Source organism: Melozone crissalis, unplaced genomic scaffold (genome assembly GCF_028551555.1).
Source record: "Melozone crissalis strain CALT ecotype California unplaced genomic scaffold, PUWL_Pcris_2 ptg000027l_1, whole genome shotgun sequence".
Classification (NCBI taxonomy): domain Eukaryota; kingdom Metazoa; phylum Chordata; class Aves; order Passeriformes; family Passerellidae; genus Melozone; species Melozone crissalis.
Window position 1 is genome coordinate 88,146,117 of NW_026535805.1, and position 19,168 is coordinate 88,165,284.

General features: G+C 35.7%; 1 protein-coding gene across 3 annotated transcripts in view; it reads left to right on the top strand.

Moving 5' to 3' along the window:
* The window catches only part of GRIK2 (glutamate ionotropic receptor kainate type subunit 2), a 352,900-nt gene extending 340,930 nt beyond the window's left edge, over positions 1–11,970 (top strand). For 2 of the 3 annotated variants that reach the window (XM_054280404.1, XM_054280405.1), the window contains 2 exons: positions 4,757–4,934; positions 11,219–11,321. In XM_054280404.1, coding sequence (XP_054136379.1) covers positions 4,757–4,934; positions 11,219–11,232 — 192 coding nt within the window. In that variant the 3' untranslated portion in view covers positions 11,233–11,321. Of the gene's footprint in view, positions 1–4,756; positions 4,935–11,218 lie in introns of all 3 variants that reach the window. The other variant, XM_054280406.1, reaches the window with a different exon arrangement.
* The last annotated feature ends 7,198 nt before the right edge of the window (positions 11,971–19,168 follow it).

Sequence of the window (19,168 nt, forward strand, 5' to 3'; positions counted from 1 at the left end):
ATATTTTACATACATTTACAGGGAAGACGAAAGCTATTGAACTTTCCATGTTAAATAATTCACTGCTCAGCTGCACAACTGAGTCGAGAAAGATCAGTGTGGATAATTTATTTCAGAAGACACAATGACTGATCTCTTGGCAGAACTGGGCCCAAAGCAGAGATCAGTAGCTAGGAATATACACATGTTACATACAGAACTGTTTTACTTACAACTACAGATTCCATGGAACAAGAAATTCTGAATGCTGAGCTGTGACCTGTATATGAGATTAACTATGTCTTTGGAGATGGCACAAATTTATCTGGATGACTCTTGCTTGAAATGAATTGAATACAATAATTTAAAACACTTTCTGCAAAATGTCCAAAACATGTTTTTATAATGTAAGGATAGAAGGAACAAGATTTTCTGACCCTAACTGGCTAAAAAATTCATGCAGCTTTGATGAGCTGCAGTGTCTTTAGGTTATGGTGCAATTTGATCTTATTAGAAATTAAATGTGGTTTTGCTGTGATTGCTACTAATTCTGAATTTTCTACCTCACACACATGTTTTAATAATGCCATAACCTAGTGTGTGTTTTGGACTGGATACCTCTTTTAGTGTTGCCTAATACATAGTCTCACTGTTTCCTTCAGAGAAATGCTGGGAATGGCAGAGCACATATTCTTTTCCATGAATGTTGATATTCCAGTTAGTGCTTTCCAGTGGGAAAGGGGAGGAGGAGATGGTAGGTCAGAGGTTGACCTGACTGCATTCTTGCAGAGCAACCACAAGATGGTGCCTTTTAATTTCCGAGAGGGAAATTTAATTGTCACTTTTTAATAAAATTTGTGTTGCAATGCTTACCTATTGTTTAATTGCAGCCTTTCTGAAAATGCTAAAGGCTTGTATTATTTCCCATTGTTTATGATACAAACATCTAATTATGTCATCTACTTGGGAACATGTTATTATCAGACCTTTTTTATATAGCCAATCTTGACAATAAATGCTCAGTCATTTGCATTTTATAATTGCTTTTGCTGCTGAATGACCTGCTCCCTTATTTTAACAGGCACTCAGAGGGCAGTGAGTAAGCAAGGTTAGAAACAGAAGCCATTTAAAACAATTATGATGTCTTTACTCTTTTTTTTTTTTAATTGATGTGCATCAATGCATTTTGGGATTATGTCCATTTCACACATTTAGTTTTGTATAGCTCATATTATTATCGGAAATGCCAGGGAAAACATTGACCTTGAAAACCATGAATATTTAGCACAATACATTGATGATTCTCAGTTTGAGAATTTATTGACCTTTCCTTTGATTTTGTGTGTTCAGGGTTTTTTCTAAGTATGCTCTGAGATTATTTCCATTTTCATAGCACCCTTACACAGTGATTAGATACTCCTATAAGAGTCAGCTGTGTGATAGAAACTACATGTGCACTGCTGAAAACATTAGAATGAAATTCACAGTGTTGACGAAGGCAGTGCCATGGATATATGGACCATTGCTTATTGTAAATTGTTGTCCTTGTGCCTGTTCTTGTGAGGGTTTCTTTGGAGAGGGTGACATTGACTGGAGAAGTTATCTGCAAACCTGGTTTTATTGATGTAGTGGTCCCACACCCTTCTCAAGAGGCAAGGAGGGGCCAAGAGTTGATAGGTTGAAACAGCTGCTGCACTGTGGCCATAGGAAGTTACACATCATCCTGATTTTGCTTCTCTCAAATATGATTTAACTTTTCTCATTTTGTTTGCATGGAGTCAGTGTAAATGCTCACAAGAGTTTATCTTCCAAAGTCCCTTTATGATCTATTTGTACTAGGATAAGTTTCATTCATTATGTCTTACAATCCTACTTTTAAGAATTCATGTCAGCCAAGGGCAAATATATAGCTTTTCCTATGTGTTAAGGACTTACAGAAATAATTTAATAATTCCTGAAATATTTTGATGCTTCTTTGTCAGCAGGATGCGTAGAAAGTCAGTATTTTAATCTTTGTTTAAATTGTTATCTCACCAACAGTGCAAAATCAAATTTCAATTGTTTTATATGAGAAACTGAAAAGCTTTTAGGATCCTTCTTATTTTACCATAATATTTTATGGTGTGGTGGTTTGCGTTATTTTTCCAAATTTTACTAAATTAGTTGTGACTAAAGTACTTTACTTTCTCAAAAAAATGCAGTTATGTCAGTTCTGCTGGAGTTCAAAAATATTCCTGATAGTTTAATATCAAAAGCCTTTGAATTTGGGAGAGTAATTTATAATAGTTTTGGAACAATACCAAAGTAAATCTCAGCCTAGTGATTTTTTCCAGGGGGAGATATGTTCAAACGATTTTAAAGTTGAAAAGCTTGTTCCTCAGGCTACAAGAAACAAAAGGATGTGGACATTCTTGGTAAATTGAAGTAAAAGCTTTGGGATTTATATCCCAAGTATCTTTTACATGAACTACAGTCAGTGATGTAATTCTGTATTTTTGTGTCACATTTTTTAATGGAGTAACCTCAGAAATTGTACTTTTGGCTGCAAAAAGCAGCAGCTGGGACGGGTCATGGAAGAAAGTGTTTTTCCAACATAAGCACACTGCATTCTGCAGATATGCCGTTGGAAAATTAGGAACTTCTATCATCCTGTAGTCCCCTGAGCACTGTGTGAGTATGTACTAACTTGTATGGTTGATTTGTGTGTGTGTGTAGGTGCAGAGATTATGTGAATTTCAGGTATTAATTTTAATACTCTTGACAACCATGTAAGTATATATTAGAGAATGTTTTCTAAGGGGAGGAATTATTACAAAACCCAACTAATCAAAAAAAACCTCCCCAAAACCAAAATCCAATCTACATCTCCAAATATCTTACCAGAAGAAAAAAAGAAGAAGAAAAAAAATGGAAAAAAACAAGTTACCAACTGTGGCATTTTAAAGTAATTTGCAAACAATAAAATACTAAAACCAAGAATTCTATTTCGATTTTTGATTGCAGCTCAACCAGTAACTGTTTGGTAATGGATCTTTTTTTCTGAGGTATTTTTAATGTCCTTATTTGTGTCTTTCAAAAAAACAACTGAAAATACAGGAGTGTATGTAAAGTTCATAAATACTTAAGTACACAAGCTCAGGAAGTTCACGATAGTTTCATATTCATTCAGTCAAAGGTTATATGAGTTATGGAATATTTAAAATTTGACAAGAATTTGAAGATGGACAAAAAAAATTTGGAAACATCTAAATGTTGTTTTCTTTATAGCAAATATGGTTCACTTTCACTTACCAGTAGAAACACATTATATGATTATTTTCTCCTCTGATAAAAATGTTTTTTCATTCTAGTAGATCTTAAAGCATTTGTGCCTTTCTAATAATTTTTCACTGTCTTCCTCTAAATATTACTGTAGTGTATAATATTTTAATATAAAACATTAAAATTCTGATTTTTAATTGATGAGCTATGCTATAATTAAATGTAGTAGCAAATACAGTTTAGTTCAGCTGATTTATTTACTTTGACTTTTGTATAGGTCAGCAAAATAACATCAAGCGTTTCCTACCACCTTTTAGATTGAGAAAATATCCTTGACATATAATTGCAGAGAAATGGGAGCTACAAGTTTGATATTATGTACTGCAATATGGCTGTAACAGTTTCCAAAACTGTAGAAAACCTTGGCATTAAGTTAATATTAACAGTCTCTCTCTGTTCAATATGATTTGAGGCCATGCCAGATTACTCATTGGGTTCATACTGTCACACTGAACTAGAAAACTAGTGTAAATTTTTACAGTGAATAAAGTACAGAGGACTTAATCTGAGCAAACTTTGGAAAAAAAAAACTGTTTAGAATTCAGGTAAGAAAGGTTGTATTCATTTTCTAAAATATCTCTGCAAAATTAACTATTTATTTTCAAATCATGTTATACAAAACATTTTAATCCAGACAGATTCGTACTACACAGCATTAATTACGTACATATCATCATCATTTCCTTTCACCATGCTTGGTGATCAACAAACCTGACATGCCTTTGACAAAAAGAATGAATTTGGATGTAGGATCAAAGATGATTCAACAGGTGAATGACCCTTCACAGCCTGTGACTGAGAATTTCAGATCTCTGTGGATTGACTCAGTGCAACCAGGACCGTCTCTGCTGAAAGGCAAAAAAATATCTGCACAGGTGTGATTGCAAAATACACACCCATTGACATTGCAATGGTTATTGTTCTAAACCAGTTAGGCAATGCCATATATTCTGTTATTTATTTCCTCAGTGACAGCTACATGGCTGAAGTACTATTAATTGATCTCACTCCTTGTTAAGCACCTGCCAGTCTTGTGTAGCCATTGTCCAGGGACAGGAGACAGCAGTATCATGTTCTGGAAGAAGATCTGGGCTGGTGTCACAAGGTTTACATCAGTGGAAATGATTGCCTCTGACTGAAACACCAATGACAAATAGCACTTATTGCCACTCTGTTTGAAAATACAGACCTAAACCTAAAAAATGTGAGACAGTCAGCCTTTTCCTGAAGAGGCTGAACTGAAAAGTGAGGATAGAAGATACCTTCTGAGTGCTTGTCTTTGCCTGTCCAGCACAACCCCTGTCTCCCTGGGATTAAATTGCCACCAGCCCCCTATTTCAGCCAGGCACTGGAAGCTCAAAATGACTGCACAGTCCTGGTCTGACAATAGAGTAAGACTGTGTTTCATCTGCGTGTCGATGACACCACTGCCCAAATTATTTCATTATCTCCTCAGTGGCCTCATATACATGTTGAAAGGAGAGATGACAGGATGAAACCTTGTGGAATCCTGCATGAGAGAGAGCCCTCGGGGCTGATGAGCAATTGCCCTATGACATCCTCTGGGATTCCTCTGAGAGGAAAGAGTGGAACCACACAAGTGCAATCCCTTCTGCCCCAGCCTAGGTCCACAGGTGAGTCAGAAAAACATCATGGTCAGTGTGACGGCCAGAAAGGCTGCTGGCAGAGCCAAACAAAAACACTTTGAAAAAAGCTTTCTGCACTAATAGAAGCTCCCCATCAACCACAGGAAGAAGGGTAGCTGCCAGGCTGGAAACAAGGAAAATAGTTTCAGAAGACTTTAAATGAACTCAAGTGTTTCTTTCCTGGAAGTCTCTGTCACCCACCAGAGAGCACTTTGTTCTGCTAGGAAATAAATTTTAGAATTTGAGAGTGGCAGAATTGTTCTTTTGTGGGTGTTTTCTTTTTGTTTGTTTGCTTTATATGGGTTTTTTTTTTGACACCAGTTGATAATTTATTTAAGGCAAGCTGGAATTTTATTGTCCCACAGGGAGACACTTACAATAAGCACGAGAAGTGGTCGGCAGTGAGGTCCTGTATGTCATCTGAGTTCATCTCATAACTCTAAAACCCAGTGAGAAAGAAATTTTCAGCCTGCAGAAAATTGTTTCAGTGTTGTTTTGTTATAGGAAGGGTCAGTCCCATCAGACTTTTTTGATCCTCTCTGTCAAATAGCTACTAAAGTCCTTGAAGCAACCAGCATTCTCTTACAGGGTAAAGCACCTCATGCTTCATCAAGCTGACTGGAACTACTCTACTGGTGGTCGTTTTGTAGATACTGTGGTGAAAACAAAGCTTTATCTGTGGAATTAAAATTTTCACTTTGCTTGATATTATTGTCTTTATTTGAGTTGGCAGTGAAATTTCTGTTTCATACGAGGGACATGTATTTTGGTCTATAATACGTTTTGGTCTGAAAATAACTTCCTAAAATGGTTGCTTGTTCCATTCCCACCAAAACTCCAAATAATTGCTTAATCTAAAACTGAGAATATACTGGTGATATGTTCAGGTAATTGCTGTGAATTTAGTCTGGGTGTACTTGTGCATTATAATTGCTATGGATTTAAACTGTACTGCATCAGAAAAATTGGTGGCAAAATATTTTTAATGTTACTGTATTGAGCATAAATATATATGTGTAGTATGCCCATGTGCAACCTTTGATCTACAGTCATGCTTAAGAATAGGTATATAACTAAACAACCTAAAAATCTGATCATTACAAGTACACTTCAACTTTGAAATGCTTGTACTCCAACTACTGTGATATATTATTTCACTTTTTCTGTGGTTATTTTCTCTTTAATTGTTCATCTCTTTGTGATCCTAAGCCAACATTTTGATAGAATTTATTTTTCTGCCTAGAGGGTTTGACAGATTTTCCACACACATATTTAAAATCCCTGAAGGAGTGGCATAGGAATCAGAAAGTGATTAGGAAGGAGAGTCAGGGTAAGACTGTGCATTCATTCTCAGCTGACTTCAAGACAAAAAGCAGTTTGATGGCTGTGTCCTCCTGGATGCTAGAACAACAACCCATAACAAGACAATACAGGATTAATGCTGTTACTGCTTTAAGATAATTAAACAAATCTTCAAATAATGTCTGACAGACAAGACTGGAAGTAATGAACTTCTCAGTAAATCTTAGATGCTTCCATTGAATGCTGACAGTCATCTTTATATTATGTGCCAAAAAGAAGGGAAAAATATAAACTGGTAATTGGAGACTTTTTAAAATTTAAAACACACTGAATGATAATCACTTAAATCAGAAAGTTTAGAGTGGTGTAGGCATGCTGTTCTCTCTTCCCATTGCTCTTTTTAGGCTATTAAAAGAAAAATCTATGGTAATAGTCTCATAATTATGCGTCTAACAAATGCTATTATGATTTGTAAATACCTTTCTAAATTCCCATAAAGCAAAATAATGAAAGCAGTGTGTTATCTACCTTATATATTAATACACGTGCAAAACCACATTTATTTTTTCTCATGCAGTAAAGCCATGCATAAGCTGTCTAATCAGCTTGTAAGCAGTGGTAACATTTTGCAAAATTCTCATCTTGATTCTCCATGACTTGTGAGATGTCAGCTATGGCAAAGAATGTCAGAGGTGTCAGTTACTTCTTTATTCATTTTAAGGATATGAACTTTTTTCAGAATTGTTGTGTGTTCGAAGGGTAAGAACTACAGTTCTGATTAAAATGATCTTCTGTACACTTCTTTTGTAATGTTTTATCATGATATGCTGCAACAAAACAGATGCACTTATGTGCACTATGGTTTAGAGAGTTGTTCTTCTAGCATTTGATTATATCTAAGATGACTTGGAGGCTGCATTTACTTTCTGGCAGCATTTAAGAAAACAACTTAAGATTTTGTAAGGGTTAGTGAAAAATCGATAAAAACTGATGTTCTTGTAACATGCCTGCAGTGTGGAAGGTAAGTTGGGAGCACGAGGTTATTTTCTTTGAATTAAATGGAGAGTCTTGTGAAATATACTAAAGTGCTCAATTCCATGATGGACAACAGTTTTGAAATGTAGCCTTTCAGTTCTGTAAACATTATGTTGTTTTCCCTTAGCAGTTGAACAGCAAGGATCAAGACACTGGTTTTTCTTTTGTAAAATCATATATGAAAATGTCTTCTATCTGTCACAAAAAAAATACTCTTGAGATGCTTCTTGTTTTCATGTCTTATTATTCAAAAAACTGTATCCTCACACTGAAAGAACACAAAGTTTAACAGTATAAAAAATGGAGACTACAGAGATTGGAATTGAAATTAGACCAAAAAAAAATTAATTTCAATGTAAAAAAGTAAACCATAAATCCTTTCTAAAATTTATTGAATATTACTTTTTTGATATGTGTGAAAACTCTTCCTTATATTTCTCAGATAGAACCCAAAGAAGAAAAAAGATCTGGATCATGAACTCTTACATAGCCTTGAAATGATATTTTTAAAATATATCCTATTTCAGTGAGTGAAATTTGAAACAAGCAAACAAACAAACAGAAGATATGTAGCAATACTCTTAATCAGAAACAATATTTTTATTCCCGTGTGCACATACAAGATAAAATAAAAAATTTATAAAAAATAAGTTGAAAACATAGAATGGAAGAATATATAAAATAATTCTCAAAGTTATGGCCCCTGCTTTATTAAGACTGTCAGTCATTAAAACATTTCCCTTTTAATAAGTTTTAACATCCAGGTAAAATTCTCAGATAAAATATGTTTTCAAGTTTCTTGAGATATTATTTTCAGGGTATTTCAGAATTTTGCCATGTATCTTTTCACCTCTTGGATGTTGGTTGTAATCTATTTCCTACTGGTGTTGCCTAAAAATTTATACCCTTTTCAGATTTTGCAAAGGTTTTGGTGGATTGATTCCCCTTGAAAAGGATCTGTTCTAATTTGGCAATCTTCTTAGACGCCTTGGCAAAAAAAAAATACAAAGAACACAATCTTGAAAGTTTTAAAAGCTAATGCATAATTTTAAAATTTAGAAGGATTTTGTTCCTCAGAATGCTTTAGCTAGGTCTTTAATTCCAGAGGTGAGAGCCATATCATGGCTACAAGTGGTGTAGTGCTGAGTTGCACCATTTACTTCTTAATGTATTCCCTATGAAATTCCTGAGTTATATGCTAGGTTCCTCACACAGTGAAAATGCCAAGATCTTCAAGCCTTAGCAATTTAGCCTGTAAGCCATTAGGGAATACTAAATTAAATCTTGCCCTTTTAAAATATTTCAGGGTTGATTTCAATTTCAGAATCATAATGGCAGTTTTGATGTTAAGCAACAGCACTTTATTAGATAAAAGGGAAAATCTAAGAGAATTGAATATTTTCTTTTAAAGCATAGCAGGATAAGAAGGTACAGTTTTCTACTTTCTGCACCATGGTCAGCTAAGATACCTTATGCATTAAGATCTCACATATTAAATTCAGACCATTCAATCAGGAATTTTAGCCACCTCATTCACACAAAGAAAGCTGTCTTGTATGTCAACCCAGTGCACATTGCAGAGCTCACTTCAGCCAGAAATGCCAAACTTTTGGCTCTGAAGGAAATGTACTTGACTGTGAACCACAGAAATATGCCTTCTTCTCCTTTGGATTCACAACTTAAGCTTTTCTTAGTTGTAGGTGGTAAAATAATTTCTGCTGTGAGTTGAGCAGGCATTATTCCTTTGTTTCAAACAGCAGGAGAAAGAAGTGCTTCAAAGGAAGTGTGTCACACCCAGAGTAAGATTATAGTTTCCTTCAATTCCTACCTGCCCATTTCCTTATTCATGCAAAGGATTAGGGAAGAGGGCATTTGTTCAGGCTTTGTTGGATTCATGCTCAGCTCTAATTCCTAATTAAGACAACTCATATTTGCACATGCTCAAAATGGAATTTAATGTAAAACCATTGCAGTTTTCAGAGAAATAGGAACCACTGCTGAAGCCCTTCCTCTGCTGCTGTGTGCTCTCATCCCTAATCAACAGAATAGCTCATGTTTTCCCTGTCTCCCTTTCTCTCCCTATGCCTTGGTTAACTGCTACCGTGCCAAGTGGAACAGGATGAGCAGGCAGAAACTGCAAGTAACCTACAGGTCTAATGCCTGTAGGTTATAGCTGTTTACTGAGACACAAGCTTAAGTCTCTCAGGCAGAAGATGCTATTATATTGACATTCTTAAATGTGACTCATGTTCAGCCATAATTCTCCAGATGATTGCTGTCTGCACCAAAGAAAAGGATATCTGCCACATATTCTTCTTTAGCAGTTGCCACACCTTTTAAGGAACTTGGCTTAGGTCCTTTCAGAGCATATCTATTGGATTGATAACCATGCATGGAGAACTGGAATGTGAATTCTAACAGGGTCCACAACCAAGCCAAGCACCAGTGTTCTTCACAGAATTTCTACTATTGCCAAATGACAAAGCTGCAAATTTTAATGGGGAGAGCTGAGCGTCTTACTGCTTTCAGCCCTGGAGGTTGGAAGCTGAATGCAGATTTATATGAATGCAGCTTCAAGATGGGTTCTCAGTGAACTAGGTTGGGTGTGATGTTTAAATATTTTCTGGATCTAATCTCCAAGCTACAGGTTTGTATAATAATGAAGATTTAACATAAATAAATAAAGCAGGATATTTATTTGAAAGCTAAATGAGACAATTATATGTTGACTACCACTAATCAAACAAAATCAAAAAATGGTCATGAGGTAGTTAGAGTAATTCTAGGTGCTTTGACTTTTTTACTTATTGTTCAATAGGTTGTTTGTTTGTTTTTCATTTGTTCGTTTGCCTTTTTTTCCCTGATCATGTCCCTGGCCTGGGGATTAGTTATTAAGTGAGAAAAATGAAAAGGGTTAGACCATATCTCAAATTTCATTTGGCTGAGAGCAGTTGCTAGAGGCTTGGCTTAACATCTCAGCTTCTGGGATGGGTTATTTAGTTAGTGTATTTCTCCATTACCTGGAAAATGTTTAAGTTAAATTATGATGCAGAGCTCAAAAGTGAGGCCTTTTTTTCTTACTACCATATGTCATTGGATACTCCCCTTCTCACACTGAGAGAAGGTTAATTGCTCAGCACACCATTAGCAGTGGAGAATTCAGTCAGACTGAGGGAATAGGGAGATTTTATTTTACTTTTCAAATTGCTTGCACTGCAAACTGGAAAAAGGGCTTTGAGGATTTGATATAAATATGTTAATAAACTTTTTTTAATAATACACTTTTCATGAAGATCAATGAAACTGAATTGCTGTTTTGTTTCTTTTTGCAAACACATAATCTATAAATGATAATCAGTAGTGGTATAAGTGTTTATATACAGAAATCTATCTATATTATAGATTATGGAGTAAATATCAGTTTTCAGTCATAGATCTGGATTTTAACAATATTTAAAGATGAATTCAGGTAAACTCCCTATACTAAAACCTTATGTTTTAGAAGAACTCTCACTTTATTTCCATGGAAATGCAATTATTATTTTGATTATAAAGTAAGCTAAGGAGATTGTGCTGAATGCCCAACAGATATGTAACATTTGGATACTGTACTATAAAGCTAACATGTTGACAGAAAATCTGCTCGAAGTAGTTTTATGTGACATATGCAACTAGACCTAATACCTACCAGAAAAACAATTGCACAGGCAAGGTGATTTTTACACTGTTCGATAAGTAATTTTAGTTATTATTAAATAATAATATGCATATATAATGATGCATATAACAAGGACAGAAATTTGTTTTGAGCTTCAGACTGGAACAAAGCAAAGAATGACAAGTGTGTGCCGGTATAGTGAATCTGCTTCTAGACATTGCAGTTAGTAATTTCTTACAGCTATTTCTTTTTCTTGTTCCTCTGTTTCCCTCTGTAGAGGTCCTTCTGTAGTGCCATGGTAGAGGAGCTAAGGATGTCTCTGAAGTGTCAGCGTCGATTGAAACACAAGCCACAGGCCCCCGTTATTGTGAAAACAGAAGAAGTTATCAACATGCACACATTTAACGACAGAAGGTTGCCAGGCAAAGAAACCATGGCATAGAGCTGGGAAGCCAAATACCCCAAGCACAAACTGTCGTCTTTTTTCCAAACAACCTTGCGAGAATGTTTCCTGTGGAAATATGCAACAAGTGCAAAATAAAATGAGTTACCTCATGCCGCTGTGTCTATGAACTAGAGACTCTGTGATCTCAGCAGTTGCAATGGCCAGACTCGAATCACAAGCATCATGGATCAACCAAGTTATGCAGGGTTACACTGTTTGTCATGGGTTTCCATCATTCTGAATGAATGAATGTTCCATGTGAGTTTTGTGGCTGGTTTCAAATGCAGTCTCAGTGAGAAGTTGCAGGTTCCTTTTGAAGTTCAACGGTTGCCAGAAAAGGGAGAATAAATGCCCAAGATGACACAAACCACAGAAGGAGTCTAGTAAAAGTAATGTCTCAGAACTGTAGTGGAACAAGAAACCATATGTTCTTCTGAACTTCCCAGCACCGAAAAGTTGGTAACTGCTGGTAGACTGAAACTACCATCTGGACAAGGTGACATGATCTTCCTGGATCCAAGAAATGTTAAAAGTGAAGAAACATGAATCCCATGAATAGAAGAATAAATATAAGGATGCTCACCTTTTTTTGGTTTTTTTTGACTGTTTGTGACACTGAACTAAGTAAATAAATAATAATTACAAAAAAAAAATTTAGCTGGGTTGGAACTTTGATCTAAAAAGCCAACAAAAAATATTTCCAGAATTTTGACCCAATTTTTAGATGAATGAAACTTTCCTTACTACAAAGGAATGTATCTTACAAACTTTAGATATAAGCAATTGATTTTCTTTTCTACAATTGTGATAAGAGGGAGGGGGGTGGGAAGCAGTGTATTTCACACATAGAGGGCTTGCATTTTAGCCTGAATGGGTTTTGAAACACTTGTTCCTGCTACTAATTGAACTCAATGGAGCCTGAGCAATTCTCTCTAATGTTGGAAGAGGGATGGGTCACCTAAAAGAATTGAATGTCAAGAACTTATAGGAGGACTGCATTTTTCAATACAGTCACAGTACTAAATGAACAATATTCTTGAGCAGTTTTTTTTTCCAAAAAAAAAAACGTTCAGGTTTATTTGTGGAAATGCAAGATTTCTATGAAAATAGTTTTTGTATGGAAATTTTTGTAATACTTTTTATCAACAAAATAAGAACATGTGTTTCCATCAGGGGTGTGATGCCAAGCATGAGTGGTAGTGCGTGCGCACCACCAACGTTTGGTGAAAACTATTTTTATCATGAAAAAGGAATCTTAGAAGAGACATATTTTCAAGTTATATAATATAAAAAAATAGGTGCACTACCACCACTGCTTACCATGCTACACCCCTGGTTTCCACTGAGCTGATAACATGTTGTCATGAACAATTGTGTGTAAATGGTAAAAGACACAGACCTCTTGACCACATTGTGATAGAAGTTAATATGCACTCAGTTTGCTGTTTGAATCCAATGCACAAAATGAAAAAAAAAAAAAAAAGAAAAAAAAAGAAAGCATTAAGTTTATGTCAATTTTAGTTGGTTTGGTTTTGTTGCGTGATTTGAGCAACATATGTGCAGTACTTTGTGTCAGTACCGGTACTTAGCTTCAGCTTAGTGCCCTATCCTGATGAGTCTTGCCACTAAATTTGTGACAAGAGAGTTGCTGGGATTTCTGACAGAAGCCATTACAGCACATTGTGATAACATTTGCAGGATTTGGCTCTTAGCTGCTTTAAAGCTAAATTTTATGTCCTGAATGTGGTGAGTTCCTGGACATAACATTTTGAAATGCTGCCCTAAAGATGATGAATCTTGCACCTCTGTCTACTGTAAATTTATTTGTATCTCAACAAGAAATGTATAGTATGGACTATGTAGGAATGTTATGCCAACCAAAAAAGATTATTAAGATGGTCTTTACATGGAAAAAAAATTTACCTTAAACCCCAAGACCATAAAATATACTCCCAAAACATGGAAATAATCATAAATAATGTCATCGGTGAGTGAAGATGATGGCACAGAAATATAAAATATATAATCCAAACTGTAGAAAGTATATAATGAAATTTGGGGGTGAATGGGAGGTTTGTGTCTACTACCCAGTTATCATAAATCTTCATAGAGATTGAGCTGGCCATTTCCATTGTGAGCAGGGACTGAGAAAGCAAATTCTCTTATATTTGTGAGTTTCATTCCCATTTATGTGATAACAAAGAACAGGTTATCTTTGTCTGAAGTATAAAGAAGATAAAAACACTTTAAGCAATTTTTCTGGAAATGAGTAAACGTACATAATTTATATTTAAGTTAATTCTTTAAAACACAAAGGGGAAAAGAGTAACTGTCATAACACAATGAAAACTCCTAATTATGATGGCTTGGAATGGAAAAAATTGGCTATTGCATTTGATTGATGATTTACAATAAAATTTGTAAAATCATGTAATAAAATGCTGTATTATATTCAAACATACTGTTCTTTTCTCCATTGAGGATGTTGAAATAAGCAGGATTTCATTCTCACCTTAATGCTCAAGACTAGTTCTCATTAAGCTTTTTGTGAGCCAAAGTAACAGTGAATGCAGGATATGTCCCAAATATTTCATTGGGTCAAAGTTCCCCAAGGAACAAAACTTCTGTCATGGAGGTAGTATAGGTTAATTAAGATTTTGGTCAGAATTTCAGCCTTCTTTTATTGAGGGAAATAGGTAAAGTAACTGGAGATTTGTATTAAAGATCAAGACTAGAAATGCATGGCTCCACAGATTCACAGTAGTGAAATGAGTTTTTTTTCAACAATCATACACTAACTCATGTTGTTACTCTGTTGTGCATTAGTAATTATTTCTGTATTAAGACAGTTACAGAAAATTGACTAATAAAGGCCTGACCCCCAAAAGAGTAGAAAATACTACTGATAGTTTTGTACTTGAAAAAACCCAATTTATTTAAATTTCTTCAAAATCTTCAAAATCTTAATTTTCTTTTTACTGCTGTGAAAAAAATCCTCAATTCTGAAGAAAAATTCTTTGTATGGAAAGGCCTCTGAAAGGCTTACCCCAATATTAAAAAATTTTCATGCAGAATAAATTTCTGTACTGTCATTAAAACTGATGGAGCTTCCCACCAAAGCTTCCCACCAAAAATCAAAAGAGGATCTGGCCCACGAAGATTCAGAATCCATGTATAACTGCTTTATCTGGTCTCATAAAACAGCTTAATTAGTCTGCTGATTTCTCAGGAAGGACAGGATGGTGGGTGCTTCTCTGACTGATCTTAAATGTCACTCTAGAGAAGAATTTTAAAGCAGTTATAGCTCAGTGAAATGGCGCTGCCTGGTGGATGACAATTGGAGGTAAAAATTGAACAGGACTTTTTTCCCCGTCTGTTTCAATGAAAATAGACATCTTTAAGACACAAAAGACACACTATTTATATCTTCAGGTTGCCTCAGCATGGTTGTAGAGCAATAGATAACTAGAAAAAAAAGGACAAAACCCCTTTTATGTTGTTGATAAATGTAATTTGTGGAGGACTGGTAGTGAAAATAATGAGCGAAATGGTTGGATGAAATCAAGAGATGTCTGGTCCTTTACAGTGAATGAGGATTTGACCAATTATAGACATCAGCAGGCCTTTTTAATGGTATTCTCCTTTTATATAAACAGAAGTACAGACGTATACAGGGAGTATCTGGCAGATTTTAAATGCGATATTTCTCTCTGAAATTTCTGTCTCAATTTTCTGTTGAAGAATTCAGTATAGATTTGAAATAACCTTTTCTTTCATTTTATTATTTCTCGAGACTCTGATTATTAATCTTTCCTGATTTCATCCATAGAGTGTTCACAACACCCAAAATAACACAGTTTAGTCCTGCTACACTAACTTGTTAATATTTCAGAATTTAAAAAACGTACTTTATCAGGGAAGGAAACATATTGTGCCAAAATCCAAAGCCACAATAGGAGAAATGCCCTAATACTCTACAAAATAAAAATATTTTCAGGGAAAAGGGATCATGAGCAGAGGTAATATCATACTAAGATGTAAAACATTATGCTATAAAATAATGTTCTATTGTTTTGATGTTAAGAATATTAGAAAAATGGGAAGCACTTCAGATTCAACTTCACTTAGTCTCCAAATACATCAACAAACACAAAATATGATAACTGAAATACTCCTTTGAAAGAAGTGTGAGAGCTTCTATTTAACAGCAATCAAGGTTTTATCCAATACAGCCCCAAATATGTACAGATATAATATCTAAGGCAGAACTGGGTGTACGGAAGCAATTGTGTTTCTGTCAGAATTTCAAGGATGTATTGGAAAACAAAGAGTTGCTGAGGTTGGCTTCTCTTACATAGAAGGTCATTGCTTTCCAACTTCAAACATGCTAGTGTCCTGTTCTCTTCCAGTCTTACCTCTCTGCCTTCCTACAGGCACCTCTGACAGTATGAAATTTATTTTTAAAGCCCTTTTCTTCTGACCTTCCTTTAAAAATAGTTCTAATTAAAAATAAAGTTACTCAAACACCTCATCTCCCCAGTTTGTATCCACCAAGATAAAAATATTAGCTTTTCATGTGACTGTAATCTAATTGTCTTTATTTTCATTTACTACCCCTCTCTGTCCCCTGCCTGTGTTATCTTCTCCTGTTGTTCTTGTACTTGCCTAGACTGTAAGCTCTTAGGGGGCAGGAATCTGTCTTTGATTTGTTCTATGTAGCACCATGAACTATGGAGCTATATAAATAATAAAAAATGTAGATCTTCTTAAATGATGTTTGAAGTGATAGTGATCTGATTGACTGCCAGTCTAGTAATATATCGTTTTAGCTCATTGCCTGAAATCCTAATCACTGCAGCAATAGAATAATCAAGAAATACAAATAATAAAATCAACCCAAAGGGGCTATCACACTGACTCATCTTACTGGAATTTTCCCAACATGGTTGGGGTATAGGAAGATGATGTCATGTTCACATACCTTCTATAATGGTTTAAATATTTAATCAGCTAGGTTAGAAATTTTTTTAAAAAATAAGTACATTAACACAGATATACAGGATGAGCTGTGGAATGAGAATTTTGATTGGTCAAAGTTTGGAAAAGTTATGATTAAGAGATTGGTTAAGCTGCACACCAGAAACCTTTCCTTCCTTCATCATTTCAACCCATTTAGTCAACAAGCCTCTCATTGCTGAAATCTATAGCAATCCTGTTTTGCTCATAATTTTATAGGTGTAATTAGAAATTTTCTAAAAAATATAGTTCTAAACAAAACTAAAGAAATACTTCCTCTTGCTTCTATTCAAAACACTGTCTTTCTATGTGTGCTGGAATGAAAAACTGGGAATTCAAGAAAAATGAAATATAAATGAAAGGAAACAACACATACAGTCTTGAGGACAAACATATCAGCTTTCCCTTTTACCTTTTTCTTCTTCAAGGAGTGACATTCTGTATCATTGAATTTAGCTCTTCTGAGTGTTGAGGTCTATACTGACAATTCTACATGGATCTGTCTTTCATGCATTCTCAGAGCCAAAAGACTACCTGCCTTTCTTTCCTCATCACAAAATGTATTGTTTCTCCAGATGCTTAGGAAATTGAGTCCTAAGTTAAAAAAATGCAAAATCCTAGAGCTTCCTCTTTACCATGACTGTAGGAGTTTTGCTTGGTGGAAATAGGATACATTACATTAAACTTACCTGAAAAAATTGCATGAAAACATTGAAAATTGGCAAAGGATCTGTAGTTAGTGTTCCTTGGGCAACACTGACCACCACAGACCAAATCTGTAGTGATTTGGTTTTGAAGGTACAAGTTCTACTTATGATGAGTTTATGCCAATGATTGTCTTATGACATTTACCCATGAGTAGACTGCTGGCTGTTATGCCCAGGGCATGAAACATGAAAAGCAGCCTAACATTGTAATTCTCTTTATACTGTAACCACACTAACTGACTGGGCTGCTTGGGCTCAGGTAAATCAACAGAAATTTCTGATATGTACACCTGCTAAGCAATTTTATGCACTAACATCTATCTTAAAAATACTAATTTGGCATAAGTACAACTGGCCTGTGGGCTTATCATAAAAGAATCGTGTCACAGAATCATTGAGGTTTCGATTTGCTGAGTCTAAGGCCTTTTTCAGGTGGAAGGGCTTTCTGGAGACTCTTGAGTACAATGCCCTTGTACAAAAAAGAGACAACTAGAGAAGTTTGTCCAAGGATTGAGACTCCCTAGCTCCCCTGTTTCCAGTGTACAATTATGCTTACAGTGAGGAATACTTTTTTGCTCATATTTAAAGGTAATATATTGCATTTTAGCTTCTGTCCAAAGCCTCTTATCCCCTCACTGGCTACCACTGGCAGTCTAGTTCCATTTTCCCCCTGTCAGATTCTGCTAAGTTTTCTCTTCTCCATCTGAATGGTCCCAGGTTGTCTCAGCCTCTCCCCATGTGACAGATGCTCAATCCCATAATCATCTTTGTGGCCATTAACTAGGGACCATATTCTGGTAAGTCTTGGTCTCATACTGGGGAGACCAGAACTGGACCCAGCACTCTAGATGTGCTTCACCAGAAGGGGAAAGATTCCTGCCTGTTGGCAGTGCTTTTCCTAATGCAATCAAGGCTCAGTTGCCTTTCTTAGCTGAAAGGACACACTGCTGGCTCACGTTCAGTTTGCAGTCCACCAGAACCCCCATGCCCTTCCCTGCAAAACTGCTTTCTACTTGGTTTGCTCCCAGCCTGGGCTGGGGCATGGACATTTCTTCCCCAGGGGCAGGACTTTTCATTTCCCTTTCTTCAGCTTCATGTCCTTCCTGTTGGCCCATCTCTCCAGCCTGTTGAAGTCTTTCTGAAAACCAGCAAAAATTTCTACTTTATTGAAACTCCTCCTTTATGCAATGTTCAGACTTGCACACTGTTCTATCATACACAAAATTAATGAAATTATTAAAAATATGAGACCCTTTGGATATATCTCTAGTTACTGTCCTGTGGTTGGACTTGCTGGCCCTGATTAAAATCCTTTTGACTGATTTCAATTTGAATTAAAATCCTTTTAACTGATTTCAAGCCAGTTTTCAATTTACCTTATTTTTCACAGTTCTAGTTAATATATTGTAAATCTATCTGGGAGGCTGTTAAGGGGGATTATGCTGAGAACCTTGCTAAAGTAAAAAATAAATAAAATTCACTGTTCTTTGGTCTTCCATGAAGTGAGTCTTCTCATTATAGAAGGCCATTATGTTGGCCAAAGATGATATCCCCTTTGCAGATACATGCTGACTAATATAAGGCACTTTCTTGACCTCAATACTTGGAAAAAAATTCCAGAAGGTTTTCTCCATTATCTTCACAGAGATGGAGGTGAGGCTGACAAACCTGCAGTTTTCCACCTCCTCCTTATTGCCCTTTATGAAGGGAGGAGTGATATTTGCTTTCTTCCAAACCTCAGGCATCTTTGCCAGCCTGCATAAGTTCTCAAATATTATCAAGAATGACCTCACAATGACATGAGTCACGTCCCCCATATTTTGCAAGTGCATCTTGTCAAGTCTCATCAACTTTTATATGTCCTGTTTGTTTAAATATTCCCTAACATGATCCTTTTCCACCAAATGTAAATCTTCTTTTCTCCAGACTTTCCCACAGGTCTCAGAAATCGCACTTTTCTGAGGGCTTACCCAGAAGGACACAAATTGAAGGAGATATTGAGTACTTGGCCTTCTCCACATCCTTTGTCAGCAGTTGTCCATCCCCATCTCCTACAACC